Raw genomic sequence first — 13,186 nt, 5'->3', positions numbered from 1 at the left:
CATCTGGCCTGGGCTCATTTATTTCTTTTATGGGGTCACGGATCTTTTATGTGGCTGAAATGCTTTTCTTTTCCTATATGGGCCCTCTCCCCCCCCCCCATATATATATGTGTGTGTGTGTGTGTGTGTGTGTGTGTGTGGATATATATATATTTCAGAATGGTGATGCTCTTTGGCCATCTCCCAGTATTACCATGTCTTCCTTTTACAGAAACCTGGGGCTCAGTCCTGTCACCTGGCTGCCTGGCACAGTGCCTCAGCCCTGGGGGGAGAAGCGGAATCTCGTCCGCCTCCACCTAATCACAGAGAACAGAGGCTGGGACATGCCCAAGGTCGCGGCAAGCAGTCAGCAGGAACCCCGCTCCCTGCCCAGGACCACTCTCTCGCCCAGTTAGGGCAGGGGCCATCCCTCCATGGCTCCAAGGCCTTTTCCTCCCAGAGTGGAAACTTCCAAAGTCCCTCTGACCTCCCGGGAGGGCGAAAGGGGCAGGGATTCCTGCCATGGTACACAAACCTGGAGCCTGGGGCTGGAAGCTGGAATCCCGGGCTCACCGAGACTGCTCCTCCGGCCCTGCTGCGCCCCACCCCTCCCCCCGGGGACCTGCCGGACAGGTGCCCTCTCCCCACCCCATGAATCCACCAGCGAGAGGGGCCTGGAAGGCAGCTCGGCCAGGGGAGCAGGCTCAGGCCTCAGAGCTCAGGTGGTCAGAGTAGAGCCCCCTGCCCCCTGCTCTTCAAACTGTCCAAAAGCCGCCGACCCTTCCTTTCTAGTGAAATGCACAGCACAGCTGCCTCCCGCCTCCTCAGTCACCAGCAGCCCCGCGCAGGGCCCGCCCAGCAGTGAGGCCGGAGGGAGCCGGCAGTCAGCCGGGAGCGGCCCTCAGAGAGGCCTTGCTGCTCTGCTGACCGCGAGCAAGTTCACAGAACGTCAGCCTCAGACAAGGCCGCTCTGGGGCCCTGACGGTCAAGGCTACGCGGCAGCCCGGCCCAGCACAGGCGGCAGGAGCGTGGTCACAGCCACCGCAGGAGCGCACATCCCCGTCCTGGCGGGACGAGCCGCTGCTCCCGCGCCATTTACAGCTCAGCTCCGGCTCGTGCTGAACCTCCCCTCCACGAGGAGCTGCATCGCAGAACTCGCCTGCTTCAGGGCGGTACCCAATCCTAGCAGAGCCCCACTCCCTCACCCCCGTCACCTCCACCAGCCCAACCCCACAATCCTTCCCCTCCCTCCTACAGAGCTGCCCCCGGTGCTCTCCCTGCACTGAGTCTGCACCCACCCATCAGCCGCTGGAGAGCTCCTGGTGGGCTCCTGCAGGCATCGCAGCCGGTTCCGTCAGACACCCCCACCCCCGAACCCCTGCCAAGCTCAGAGACGGGCCCACACACCCCCTGTGCACACCCGGAAACAGGTCCACAGGCAGCCGGACCCGCCCGCGGGCACAGAGGCCGGTGCCGATGGAGCTTATCATCCAGATGGATGAGAGTGAAGGCGCCCCGCTAGCAACTACGCTGAATCACAGGACTGTCCTGGGAAGACGGGGCACGGGGTCTCCCCATCGCACAGCAAGGCGGTGGGGGAGCCGGGACTGCAGCCCAGACCATGCCTCGCCATCTCCCTCCGCTGCCCCAAGCCCTCGGGCAGTAGGATGGGGCTGGCGTCTCCCTGCTGGCCGCCTCACTGGAGAGGCTCTGGTCTCTGGAAAGGCCTGGGGACGCCCCCCACGGCGACTCAGGGCCACGGGGGCCACGCGAGCCCCACAGCACCCAGCGTCCCCCTGCCGCCCGCTGTGCCCGGCGTGCACTCTCCAGAGGGCGCCCACGGTGCCCGCCGGGCACGATGCCTCAGCGGCCCTGGCCAGAGGGGAGCAGGTGGCTTGACATGAAAGAATGTGCAGGTGAAGGACAGTGACCCTTCTGAACGGTGCAAGCGGTTTTATTTCAGCCGTCCGTCCGTCCGTCCGTGCCAGCTGTTTCTGAGGCGGCTCAGCCTCCCCAGCTCCGTAAACAGAGCACAGAACACACACTCCGCCTCGTAAGCTGGGGGGAGAGGAGGTGTTAAGGGAGGTTGAGGAGGCTGTGCCCTTCTGACCCAGCACAGAGGGCATCCCTTTGCCACCGTGGGTCCCCAGCCCGGACGCAGAGGCCAGGCCAGGAGGGGGTCTCCCGGTCCAGGAGGCCCCAGGGCAAGCTCTTCATCCGTGGGCCTGGTTTGAGGTAGTGCCACTGCCCCTGCCCCTGAAGCATCTGCCAGGTCCCTGTGCGGGCACTGAGGGGCGTGGCAGAGCTGAGGGCACGGATGGCATTGCTCTGTGCCATGCTGCTGCTGAGATACAGGGGCGTCGCCAGGGGCTGCTGACGCAGACTCGCTGGTCCCAGGTCCCCCCGCTGCCTCTGTTGTGCCAGTGTTTCCTCCGCGCCCACCTCGGCCCCTGCTCTGCACTCTTCCCCTAACTTACAAGAAAACCAAGCTCACCGGATGGTGAGTCCTCTGAGGACAAGAACTGCTATCAGTTCATGTCTCTTCCTCCCTAAAGATCCTGGCGGAGTGCCTGCCACAGAGCGGATGCTCAGTCAACGCCACCTGCCTCACATTGAATGAAGCCGGGACGTTTCCTGTCAGCCCACAGCCCTAAACCAATGCCGTGTGTTCTGCAGGGCGCGGGGCTGCTCAGGGCTCTGAGCCTGGCTCTGGGACTCCGATGAGGCCATGGGAAAGTGTGAGTGCCGGGGCGTCAAGGGCGGGAGCTAAGCGTTGGGGGAAGTCGGGGAGAGGACGTTCTCTGCAAACGCTTCCTGGGCTCTGGTCAGTTCCGTCCGCCCTCAGCGAGCACTGACCCGGCTCAGGGGGTACAACGTGAGCAGAGCAAGGGCGCTGGCCTCTGCACTCACGGCCCAGGGACAAGCGTGCAAGACGCCATGACAGCACGAGGGAGCCAGGATGACGTTGTCCCCAGAGGGGTGACAGCGGGAAAGGCTTTCAGAGCAGGGACATCTGGGCGAGGGTTTGAATATAAATTTGCTCTGCAGACGAGAGATCAAAGGGCTTCCTGGCAGAGAGGTGGCATGGGAGGGCATGGGTAGCAGCGCACATGTGTGCACGCATGTGTGTGCATGTATATGTGTGTGTGTGGTAGGACACGCATTGGGGTTGAGGAGCAGAGGGTGTGGCGTGGGCTGGAGGGGGAGTAAGTTGGGAGGTCAGCAGAGGCCAGTCATGGAAGGTTTTGGATCCCATAGAACAGGAGCCACAGGAGGGACGTGGGTGGGGGACGCGCAGTCAGCCCTGGGTGAAGGCAGATCACATGGCAGACTACGAGGCTCAGCAGGAACGGCCGCCCTGAGAGGCCTTCTCAGGGACCAGAGAGCCAGCGGAGCCCAGGAGGCGCCTGTTCAGAGGCAGTTCTGGGGGGAGGCGGAGAAGGCTCCGGAGGCCCAGCTGCTGCAGATCTAACTGAGCCACGTTCCCCCTTCACAGCTCTACCCCCCGAAATAACGATGGCGTGGCCGTGATCCACGGAAAATAGCCGCCCCTTCCCTGCGTGTTTCTTTACAGTGCTCCGGGGGCTCCAGGGCCCACCGTCTCTCGGACACTCCAGACAACCCCGTTTCGCAGACCGGGAAACCGAGGCCCTGGGAAATCACACGGGGCTGGTGGCTGTGCCAGGCTCGCACCCGGGGGCAGTTCCATCGAAGCCCTGGGCTTCGGGCTCAAAGCCCAGTTCCTTGTCCGGGAGGGGGTCCCCGGGGCTGTCGGGCAGCCCGTAGTACAAGTCCTCCTCCTCCTGCTCCGGCTCCTCTGCGCCTGTGTCAGAAGCCTCGTCCTCCTCTCCCGTCCGCGGGGACCGCGGCCCGCAGCTGGGGAGGGCCGCATCCCACCACTGTCCCGCTGGCGGTGCGTCCTCCGGCGCGGGGGCATCGATCAGAGCGAAGTCGTGGAAGCGGTCCAGCTGGCACCTGCAGGCCCAGGGCTCCCCCGGCGGGGGGCCAGGCTCCTCCCCCTCCGGCGGAGACGGGTCGGGGCTGCTGCCCTCACTGGAGCCCATGCCCATTTCCTCCTGGAAGGAAGCCAGAGGTGCAGGACCCCGGGGAGGGGCTGGGGAGCTGCAGGGACAAAGCCAGAGAGAGCAAGGGTGGCTTGAGTCAGATTGCCTGAGTCTAAGCCTCCGCCTCCGGCTGCAAGGCCAGGGCAGGCGAGCCCAGCTGTCTGGGCCTCAGTTTCCTCCCCTGGAAGCTGAAAGAAATAAGAATATCCGCTCCTCTGGAGCCTCTGAGGTTTACAGCAGACCGTGTGTTCAAAGCACTTTGCACAAGGCCTGGCACCCAGTAGGTGCTCAAGAAACGAGCCCTTATCGCGTTATTATCCAAACCAGGCCATTCCTCCACTTCCCCAATCTCTCAGCCTTCTCCTCTGGGCCCTCAGCCCCCAGCTCACTGGGTGTCACCTTCTGCTCCCTCACCTGCTTCCCCCACTGGACCGGGAGCTCCTGCAGGTGGGGGCCATCGGGCCTGGCACGGAGCAGGTGCCCAGGAACAGTGGTAGGATGAGTAAATACATGGATGAATAAGGAACCCAATTCATAAACATCCCTGGACGGGGCGGGGTGGGGAGTGACCTGCCTGAGGTCACGAGCCCATCAGGGGCAGGGTCTGGATTTGAACTCAGGTCCTCTGGCTCCAGGCCTCCCGCCCCCCGCCACACATGACAGGCATTCAGGCAGTGCAGAGGTCTATGGTATGTGACCCTTACATGCACTGTTCCATCTCCACAACACCCCTCAGAGGTGGGAGGGATTGTTCCCATGTGGGGAAACTGAGGCTCAGGACGGTGAGGAACTTGCCCAGGTTACACAGCAGTGCAGCTGGGATTTGAACCCGGGCCCATCTAAGCCCCCGATTCATGCATCTGCTACACCTGCCGCCCTCTGCCTGCTCCCACCCAGCCAGCCCTCATGGCCCACATCCCTCCTCCTTCACCCCAGAGTGGCAGCATCCCGCTCCTGCCCTGGGCACACGCACCTGGGACCGCTCTGCATTGGGTCTCTTGCTCCCTCGTCCTCATCCGAGCCCCTGTGGACCACCACGGCAGCCTCCATCCGGGCCTGAGCATCGCGAGGGCCGCCTTCCCCGCTGTCCCCAGCTCGCAGCTGCGGCCGCCCCCGCTCAGGGGCCAGCAGGGGGCGGGGGTCCTCGCTGTAGCCCAGGACCTTCATCCGGATGTGGCTGAAGTCCGGCAGGCTCTGGTCGTAGGCGGCGTCCTCCCACAGCCGGACGTAGGGGGGCTGGGTGCTGGTTGGGGCACGGCAGACGGCAGGAGAGAGAACAGGCAGGTGGGCAAGGATTCATTCGGCAGAGTGCTGTCCCCCGGCCCGCCCGCTCTGGCCGCCGGGTCCTCCCTGCTCTGCAGGAGGCCTCAGCGTCATCATGGACCTAGCTCACGGGTGGGGAGTCTGAGGCCCAGCGAGGCAGCCCGTGTTCCCTTCGCTCCGAGTCTCCAAAGTTAACCCCCAGGGAGCAGCCACAAAAGGAAGACCAGGCTCCTGGGCTGAGTTGGCTGGGTTCAACAGGCTATGCTACGACCTCACTGGAAAAGTGAGAACGATTATTCTGAACTCTTTTAAGCGGAATAATCATCCTCATTTTCCCAACGAGGACGTGGCGGCAGTAATTAGATGCTCTTTGCCTGCGGGGCTCTGTCAGGCAGCTCATCCAATCCTCTCCCTCACTCTGGGAGGTACTGAGGGAAACTGAGGCACGAGACTGGCAGGCTTGGTGCCGGGGCTCAGACATCACGTTTCCTACTGCTCCCTCCAGTCCCGACAGAAAGTGAGGTGCAGGGACTAGGTCCCCTGCAGGGTTCCGCGGCTGAGAAGTGACAGGAGGAGCCCGTGACTCAGGGCAGCTGGAGCCTGGGCTCTGTCACAGCTGCCCTCCCCATGCGACCGGTCCTGAGGCTGGCCCCCATGCCCACCCAGGGCCTGTCATCTCATTCCCCAGGACATCCGGTCGCTCTGTGCCAGGAACATAGAATGCCATCAGGACTTCCTTCCCCCAGCCAAGCAGAGAGCGTTCAAGAGCCCAGCGGGACCCTGGACCTGCACCAGGCCCCCTGAGCACCGAGTGACAGCCCCCAGGGGCTGGTCCCATCTCTCCCAGGCTGGCCTGCTCCCTGCCGTGTCCTGCTGAGCCACCGTGTGCCGCCTTCAGAGACAAAAGCAGGCCTGGTCTGATCTGTCACCGACTCCCCGTGGGTTTGAGGCTTGTGCTTACACTTCCTGAGCCTCGGTTTCGGCATCTGGATAAAAGGCGGGCCTCCCCTCCACGCCCCATCACAGGGTCTCTGGGAGGACGGAAGGAGGAAACGGGGCACATGTCTGACTCGGCCTGCGATGCTAAGGAGGCTCTTCTTACGAATGACGGCGAACACTTCCCAGGGGCCCGCCCTGCACCAGGTGCTGTTCTTAGCACTTTGCTTACATTATTCTCTCACTGAACCCCCAGGAAGAAGGTGCCATAGATTTGTGTCCCCATTTACAGAGGGGGCAACGGGAGGCACGCCCCTGTCCCAAAGTCACACAGCAGACGGCGGCGGGGCCCTGGGCTGTGCCGGGCCATCCTCACGCCCCGGTTTATGGTAGCCGTCGTCACAGCCCTTTGGGATTTAGGGTCAAACCTGACTTTGGTCTTGATCTTGGTCTGCCACCGGTTCATGGAAAGACAGGATAAAGCCCTGGCCCTCGGTTTTCTCACCGAAGTGATAATGCTTGCCTTATCACTTCGGTTTAGAACAATCCATGACTTCTAACAGTTCTCTCTCTCTCTCTCTCTCTCTCTCTCTCTCTCTCTCTCTATATATATATATATATATATATATATATATATATATATATATATATATATGTGTGTGTGTGTGTGTGTGTGTGTGTGTATGTGTGTGTATATGTATATATGTATATATGTATATATATAATTGAATTTTTACAGAGAGGAAGGGAGAGGGATAGAGAGCTAGAAACGTCAACGACCAGCTGCCTCCTGCACACCTCCTACCGGGGATGTGCCTGCAACCAATGTACATGCCCTTGACCGGAATCGAACCTGGGACCTTTCAGTCCGCAGACCAATGCTCTACCACTGAGCCAAACCGGTTTTGGCAACAGTACGCTCTTAGTGAGGTGGGAAGGCCTGGCCAGAGCCTGGAGAAAGGAGGGGGACACTGTACACCCTCCACCCCACTCCCCCACTCTCCTCTGTAAGGGGAGGCTTGGCCACTGCCTCCCTCGGGGGGGGGGTCACTGCTCCTCCCCGCCCCCCTCCCAAGCACAGAGGGCCCAGCACCTACCTCTTCTCAGCAGTGAGTCCGTTCTCCAGCAAGCCCGGTGGCTTAGGGGACAGGACGCCTTGGAATTCAGAGTCGGCAGGGACAAAGGCGATCTGCAGGGCAAAGGGGAGACAGCTTCTCTGCAGCTGCCCGCACACGCCCTTGGCCGCTGCTCCCCCAGAGCTCGACCTAACCGCCCCCCATGCCCGGGGAGAGAGGCCCACCGGGGAGGGCTTCCCCTGTCCACAGGAGAGGGGTCTGCGCAGGGCCAGCACCACTGGGTGGATGGAACCCTGGGCTCTGGCTCCCGCCTGGCTCTACCTTCACCCAACAAGCATGTATTGAGCACCTGCTGTGTGCCAAGCACTCCTGTAGGCCCGAGGGGTCTGCAGGGAGTGAGTGGGACAAACGACCCTGCCCCGGAGTTGCTCACATCTTGTCATTTACCAGGTCCTCATCCAGTTCCCAGAATGTGCCTGGCACTTGGCCCATATCTGGCAAATGAGTGGGACATGGTTCTTGACACAAGAGGCTGTGATGGGGGACAAAGGACCGGGGTTGTGCCCACCAGTCTCTGTCCCTGAACTTTCAGGGATCAAGAGGTCTCTGCACCCATGGGGTGGGCACGGGGTGGCAGAGGGGAGTAGGTTATGAAGAGGGCAGTGGGATGAGCAGAGGAGCCTGCCTTTGGGAACACTGGGTGAGAATCCTCCTTTGGACAGGCCATCTGCCCACCCAGAGCCTCCCTGTCTTCCTCTGTAAAGCGGGGCTAGCCTTGAAGAGCTATTTGCTGTATTCTTCATAGTAGTCAGGACATGAAAGCAATCCAAGGGTCCCTCCTACACAGATGAACGGATAAATGAAATGTGGCCAGCCTCAAGAAGGAATGAAGTTCTGGATAAAACACGAAGAAATAAGCCAATCACAAAAAAGATAAGTTCTGTGTGACTCCACTTGTATGAGGCATCTGGAGTAGTCAGAGTCACGAAGACAGAGAGTAGAAGGGTGGTGGCTGCTGACGGGCAGGAGGGGGACCAGGCGTTATTGTTTACGGGGTGAGGAGAAGTTGTGTAAGACGCATAGTTCTGGGGAGCTAATGCACAGCAATGTAGATGCAATTAACACTTAACATGGTTAAGATGGTAAATTTTATGTTGTGTATTTCATCACAGTTTTAAAAAGTAAGACTAGCAATGCTTGTCTCCTGGAGGTTGCTGTGAGGATTCTTTGAGATAATACATAAGGAACCCCCAGCACCATGCCTGGCACATAGTAGCTGCTCAGTAAGTAATAGTTGGATGCAAATGAAGGTGAAGTTACCTTCTGAGTCTTGCTCTCCTCAACTGAAAATTTTTTCAACAAATATTTGATGAGACCCTCTGCGTTGTACCAGGTTCATAAATAGCAGCGCCTTTCCCTTCCCATGGAGTGCAGGGAGTAAGAGACACTTGTCTGCAGCAGAAAGGCTCCCTCCCGCTGGGGAGACAGGAATGACGGGTGGAGGGGTTCTTAGAACTCCCGGCAGGGGTAAGCTTCCCCCAAAATGTCTGGGTATAAGGCAGGGCCTGGGTATCTCCCGCACACACTAAGGATGCCCTGCACTTGTCAGCTGGCTCTGTACTCTGAAGAAGCTGCTCTTTCCTCTGCCTCAATATCTCATGATCCAGCCACCATCTTCCTCCTTATCATCATCACCACCATTGTCACCATCATCATCACCATCACCATTGTCATTATCATTATCATTATCACCATTATCATTATCATTATCACCATCATCATATCATTACCATCACAATCATCATCACCATCACCCTTACTACCATCATCACTTTCATCAATATCATCACCTTCATCATCATTACCTCCATCATCATCATCATCATCATCACCTCCATCACCATCATCACCTCCATCACCATCATCACCATCATCACCTCCATCACCATCGTCACCTCCATCACCATCATCATCATATCATCACCATCATTATCACCATCACCATCATCATCATCATCACCACCGTCATTGCCACTGTGAAAAGCCTGAAGGAAAAGGAAAGACTGGAGCATCTTAGAACACAAGTCCTTTTAGGAGAGGGGGACAAGCAGAGCTGAAGCCAGGGAGGGGAGATCAGACCATGAAAAGCCCAGAACAGTAGACAAAGGAGTTCAGTCTTTATCCAGCACCAATGAGAGCCCTGGAGGAGTTCTTAGCCAGAGAGTGCAGACAGGTCTGTGTTTAGACAGAGCCATTCCCAAAAGGAGGGAGCAGAGGAAAGGAGCGGGGCTGATGGAGAGGACAGATCCATCCACCACCAATCAGGGGCCTGGGCCTGGGCTCCAAATGAACAGGGAGGAGAAGGGAGGGGGACCCAAGGGCACAGGCAGAAGCTGGACAGTGAGAGGCACTGCCTTTCTGCCAGTCCCCTCCCCCTGCCTCCCTTCCTCAGCTCCCTGCCCCATCTCAGCTAACACTGCTGCACCTATAGACTCCCTGATTTCTCCTCCTCTCTCACGCCCGGCTGAGAAATTCAGTGCCACGGTCCAGCCACGGCAGGTGCTATATACATTTGATGAAGTAGAAATGTCTCCTTAGATCCTAGTCTTGGGTTCCAGCCTTTCCTTGGTCCGAGAGATCATCACCTCTCAGCTGGACCAGAGCAGGAGCCTCCCCATTGGTCTGGCTGCCCCTGGACCTTCCTCCCCCCATGTCAGCCTGGTACCTTTCTCACCTGCAAAGCTGATCACGTCCTCTCTTGTCCCATCACCTGAAGGGTAAGGTCCACATTCATTCGCATGGCATCTCGGCCCTGCAGAGCTGAGCCCCATTCCCTCTCCTCCTTGCCTTCCTCCATCACCCCCCACCCCCTGTAGCCATGCTGCTCCCCGCCCCTCCCCCCCTCCCCCCGCTCTTTCTCCTCACGCTGCTCCTTCTGCCTGGAATGTCTTTCCCAGCTTCTCTCCTGGTGGACTTCTCTCCCCAGCCCACGAAGCTCAGCTCATCTTCTCTGGCAAGCCCCTCCCTCCCCATCAGGCAGGAAAGCGTCCTCCCTGTGAGTCTCCAGCCCCTCACAGAGGGGAACAGCTGAATTCATGTTGGTATTGGCCAACGCTAGTTCCATATCTTTTTTAAAAAATATATTTTATTGATTTTTTTACAGAGAGGAAGGGAGAGAGATAGAGAGCTAGAAACGTCGATGAGAGAGAAACATCGACCAGCTGCCTCCTGCACACCCCCTACCGGGGATGTGCCCGCAACCAAGGTACATGCCCTTGACCGGAATCGAACCCGGGACCTTTCGGTCCGCAGACCGACGCTCTACCGCTGAGCCAAACCGGTTTCGGCTAGTTCCATATCTTAATTGGCTTATTCCAGTCCCTTATTTTTATATTTCTTTCCATCTAGAAATCCCCACTTATCAGGCAAGGGGGGATCCTGAGGGAGGGTGGGCACCAGCATTTGCTGAGGGTTTTGACAGCCCAGGCACCAAGGAGCCAGTGCTGGAGACAGCCCTGCTCCCCCTTGACCCCCCACCCCCACCCAGTGTGCCTCTCTGGTTTACATCACACTTCATGGGCCAGATCTAACACATACACACACACACACACACACACACACACACACACACACACACCTGTACACACACAGAGGCCGCCCAAGGCCACAAACGCCAATCCCGAGAAGAATGCATTGAACCAGCTCTGTGGCAGGTGTGGTGCTGGGTCTCCCACAAACAAGACCCCACTGGCCCCTCCCCCTTAGCTCGGGAGGCAGGGAGACTCCCGCTGACAAGGTCACAGAAGTGAGGCCGAAGGAGGGAGGGGGGATTTGAATCTGGGCCTGTTGGACACTAAACCGTGTTTCCAACCCCACACTGCTGCCTCCACAGCTCAGGACCACGTGGACCTATCAACAGTTACTCATTAATACACAGTAAGATTCCCTCTCCCCCTCTCCCTCATCTGCTGCCACCCGGTCCCTGCCCACCATCCCAGAGCCAGCTCTTGTCAAGGGGAGAGGGCAGCAAGGACACTACCCTCTGTGCCCCAGCCGTCCCAGGGTCCTGCTCGTCATGGGGGGGAGGAGGATGGAGCTGGTTATGGAGGCGGCTCGGGCCCCACGTTCCTCTCCTCCCGGTGACCTGTGCTCAGGGCATTGCACAGACAGAGGCGCGTTGACTGTAAACTGCTGGGAAAATGACTGCAAACCAGCCAGGACCGCCCCAACACCAAACACTCTGACAGCCCGCTCGGGGCTGGGCCGTGGAGGGGGCAGGGCTGGGGAGAGCCAGGCCCAATCCCCCAGGAACCTCCTCCCTCCTGCCTCCTCCCCTGGACACCCCCCAGCACAGCCACCCAAGGGGGAGGTGAGGAGGGGACTGAAGGTGGTGGGGGCTGCCCGGGGCCTAAAGCCCTAGATGCCTGGACCAGCAGGGCCTTTAGATGCATCCCTTCCCCCCCCCCCCATTCCTGACTCGTGTGCTGTACAAATGAGGAAACTGAGGCACCCAGAGGGAAGGGGCTCAACCAAAGTCTCCCAAGCAGTGAGAGGCAGAGGCCACGTTAGAACCCAGGCGCCTCTCCTTGTCTCCTTGGGCCTGTCTGGCCAGCTGTGTGACCTTGGAAATGCCGCACAACCTCTCTGAGCACTAAAGGCTTACACCTCCTGACATGCTCCTCCTACAGGGCTGTTGGAGGATCGATAACAGTAAGGGTTGGCAGCCATGCACCTGCATAGAAAGCCCTGCAGTTTACAGAACGTTCCTACATCCCATCTCTTCTCTGTTCATAATAACTCTGGAACTGGGAGAAACGGGAGTGGGGGGTTGGCTCCCTTCTGCATATGTGGGGAAATGACAGAGGTCACACAGAGAGTTTGGGACAGAGCGGGAACCAGCACCCGGGACTCCCACGCCAGTGCCCGCCCATCACTAAGTCGCTCACAGGCTGGGAGGGCACCGGAACTAAAGGCCGGGCTCTGACCATCCAGTGCAGAATGCAGGCCCGCCGGGCCGGTGGCCATCGCTCACTCACTTTGGTTCCCAGCACATGATGGCTGTGTGCTGGGTCTCACTGTCTCCTCAGGGGCCTATTCACGGCTCCAGATCCAGGGGGGGTTCTGATACATCCTTACGATAAGAGAGGGATGGATGGAGGGACAGATGACGGATGAGTGGAGAGAAAAGGGAGTGCACAGCGGGTGTACGAAAAGAAGATTGAAAGACGGGCATTATGCCTGGAACAGAGGCTCAGCCGTGCCCTCTGGCCCCAGCGAGCCTGCCCCCACCTCTGCCTACCTTGGGGTAGCACTGGCACATGCTCCAGATGACGCCCCCAATCACCATGACGCTGCCCATGGCGTAGAAGGTGCCGTAGACCTGGGGCCGGTCGTGGCTCATGAGGAAGGTGCCCAGGGCCAGCAGGAAGAGGCCCAGCACGATGAAGCCGATGCGGAAGGTCTTCTCGTCTGCCATGGCCCCCCCCGCCGGGCCGCGGGCCGTCCGCTGCCCGCTGAGGGGCGCCCGCGATCCTGTGTGGACACCACTCTCCTCGCACCCGGAGGATGAGCCTCGGGGGTCACTGCAAACCCGGACTAAGAGCTGCAGAGGGGGCAGGTCCCTCAGGTCCCACCGCGGCTCCTGGGCCACACGTTCTCCAGGCGACAGCTACGCTTCAGTGGGCCCGGCACCACCACCACCTTCACGCCGTCACCTTCCCTCGGCCCAGCTAGAGTGTGTGTGTGTGTGTGTGTGGCTCCGAGGGAGGGAGAAGCCAGGAGGGAGAGGGGTGGTTCCAGGAGCTGGGCCCCGGCCAGGGCTTTGACATCACCTCATTTGCCTGCGTGGGGCTGAGCTGGGTGGACGGG

The 13,186-nt window shown here is 59.5% G+C and overlaps 1 protein-coding gene across 1 annotated transcript; it reads right to left on the bottom strand.

Annotated features, from left to right (window-relative positions):
- Positions 1–3,522: 3,522 nt before the first annotated feature.
- On the bottom strand, positions 3,523–12,906 carry BSND (barttin CLCNK type accessory subunit beta). The gene is made up of 4 exons (XM_084872854.1): positions 12,618–12,906; positions 7,340–7,431; positions 5,017–5,286; positions 3,523–4,101 (listed from the first exon to the last, which is right to left on the bottom strand). Exons 1-4 carry the CDS (start codon positions 12,792–12,794, stop codon positions 3,639–3,641), a joined length of 1,002 nt encoding a protein of 333 aa, XP_084728980.1. The 5' UTR covers positions 12,795–12,906; the 3' UTR covers positions 3,523–3,638.
- Positions 12,907–13,186: the final 280 nt, after the last annotated feature.

The sequence above is a fragment of the Pipistrellus hanaki genome, assembly GCF_964339955.1.
Source record: "Pipistrellus hanaki genome assembly, chromosome: 2".
Taxonomy (NCBI): domain Eukaryota; kingdom Metazoa; phylum Chordata; class Mammalia; order Chiroptera; family Vespertilionidae; genus Pipistrellus; species Pipistrellus hanaki.
This window is presented reverse-complemented; position numbering and strand designations above follow the sequence as displayed.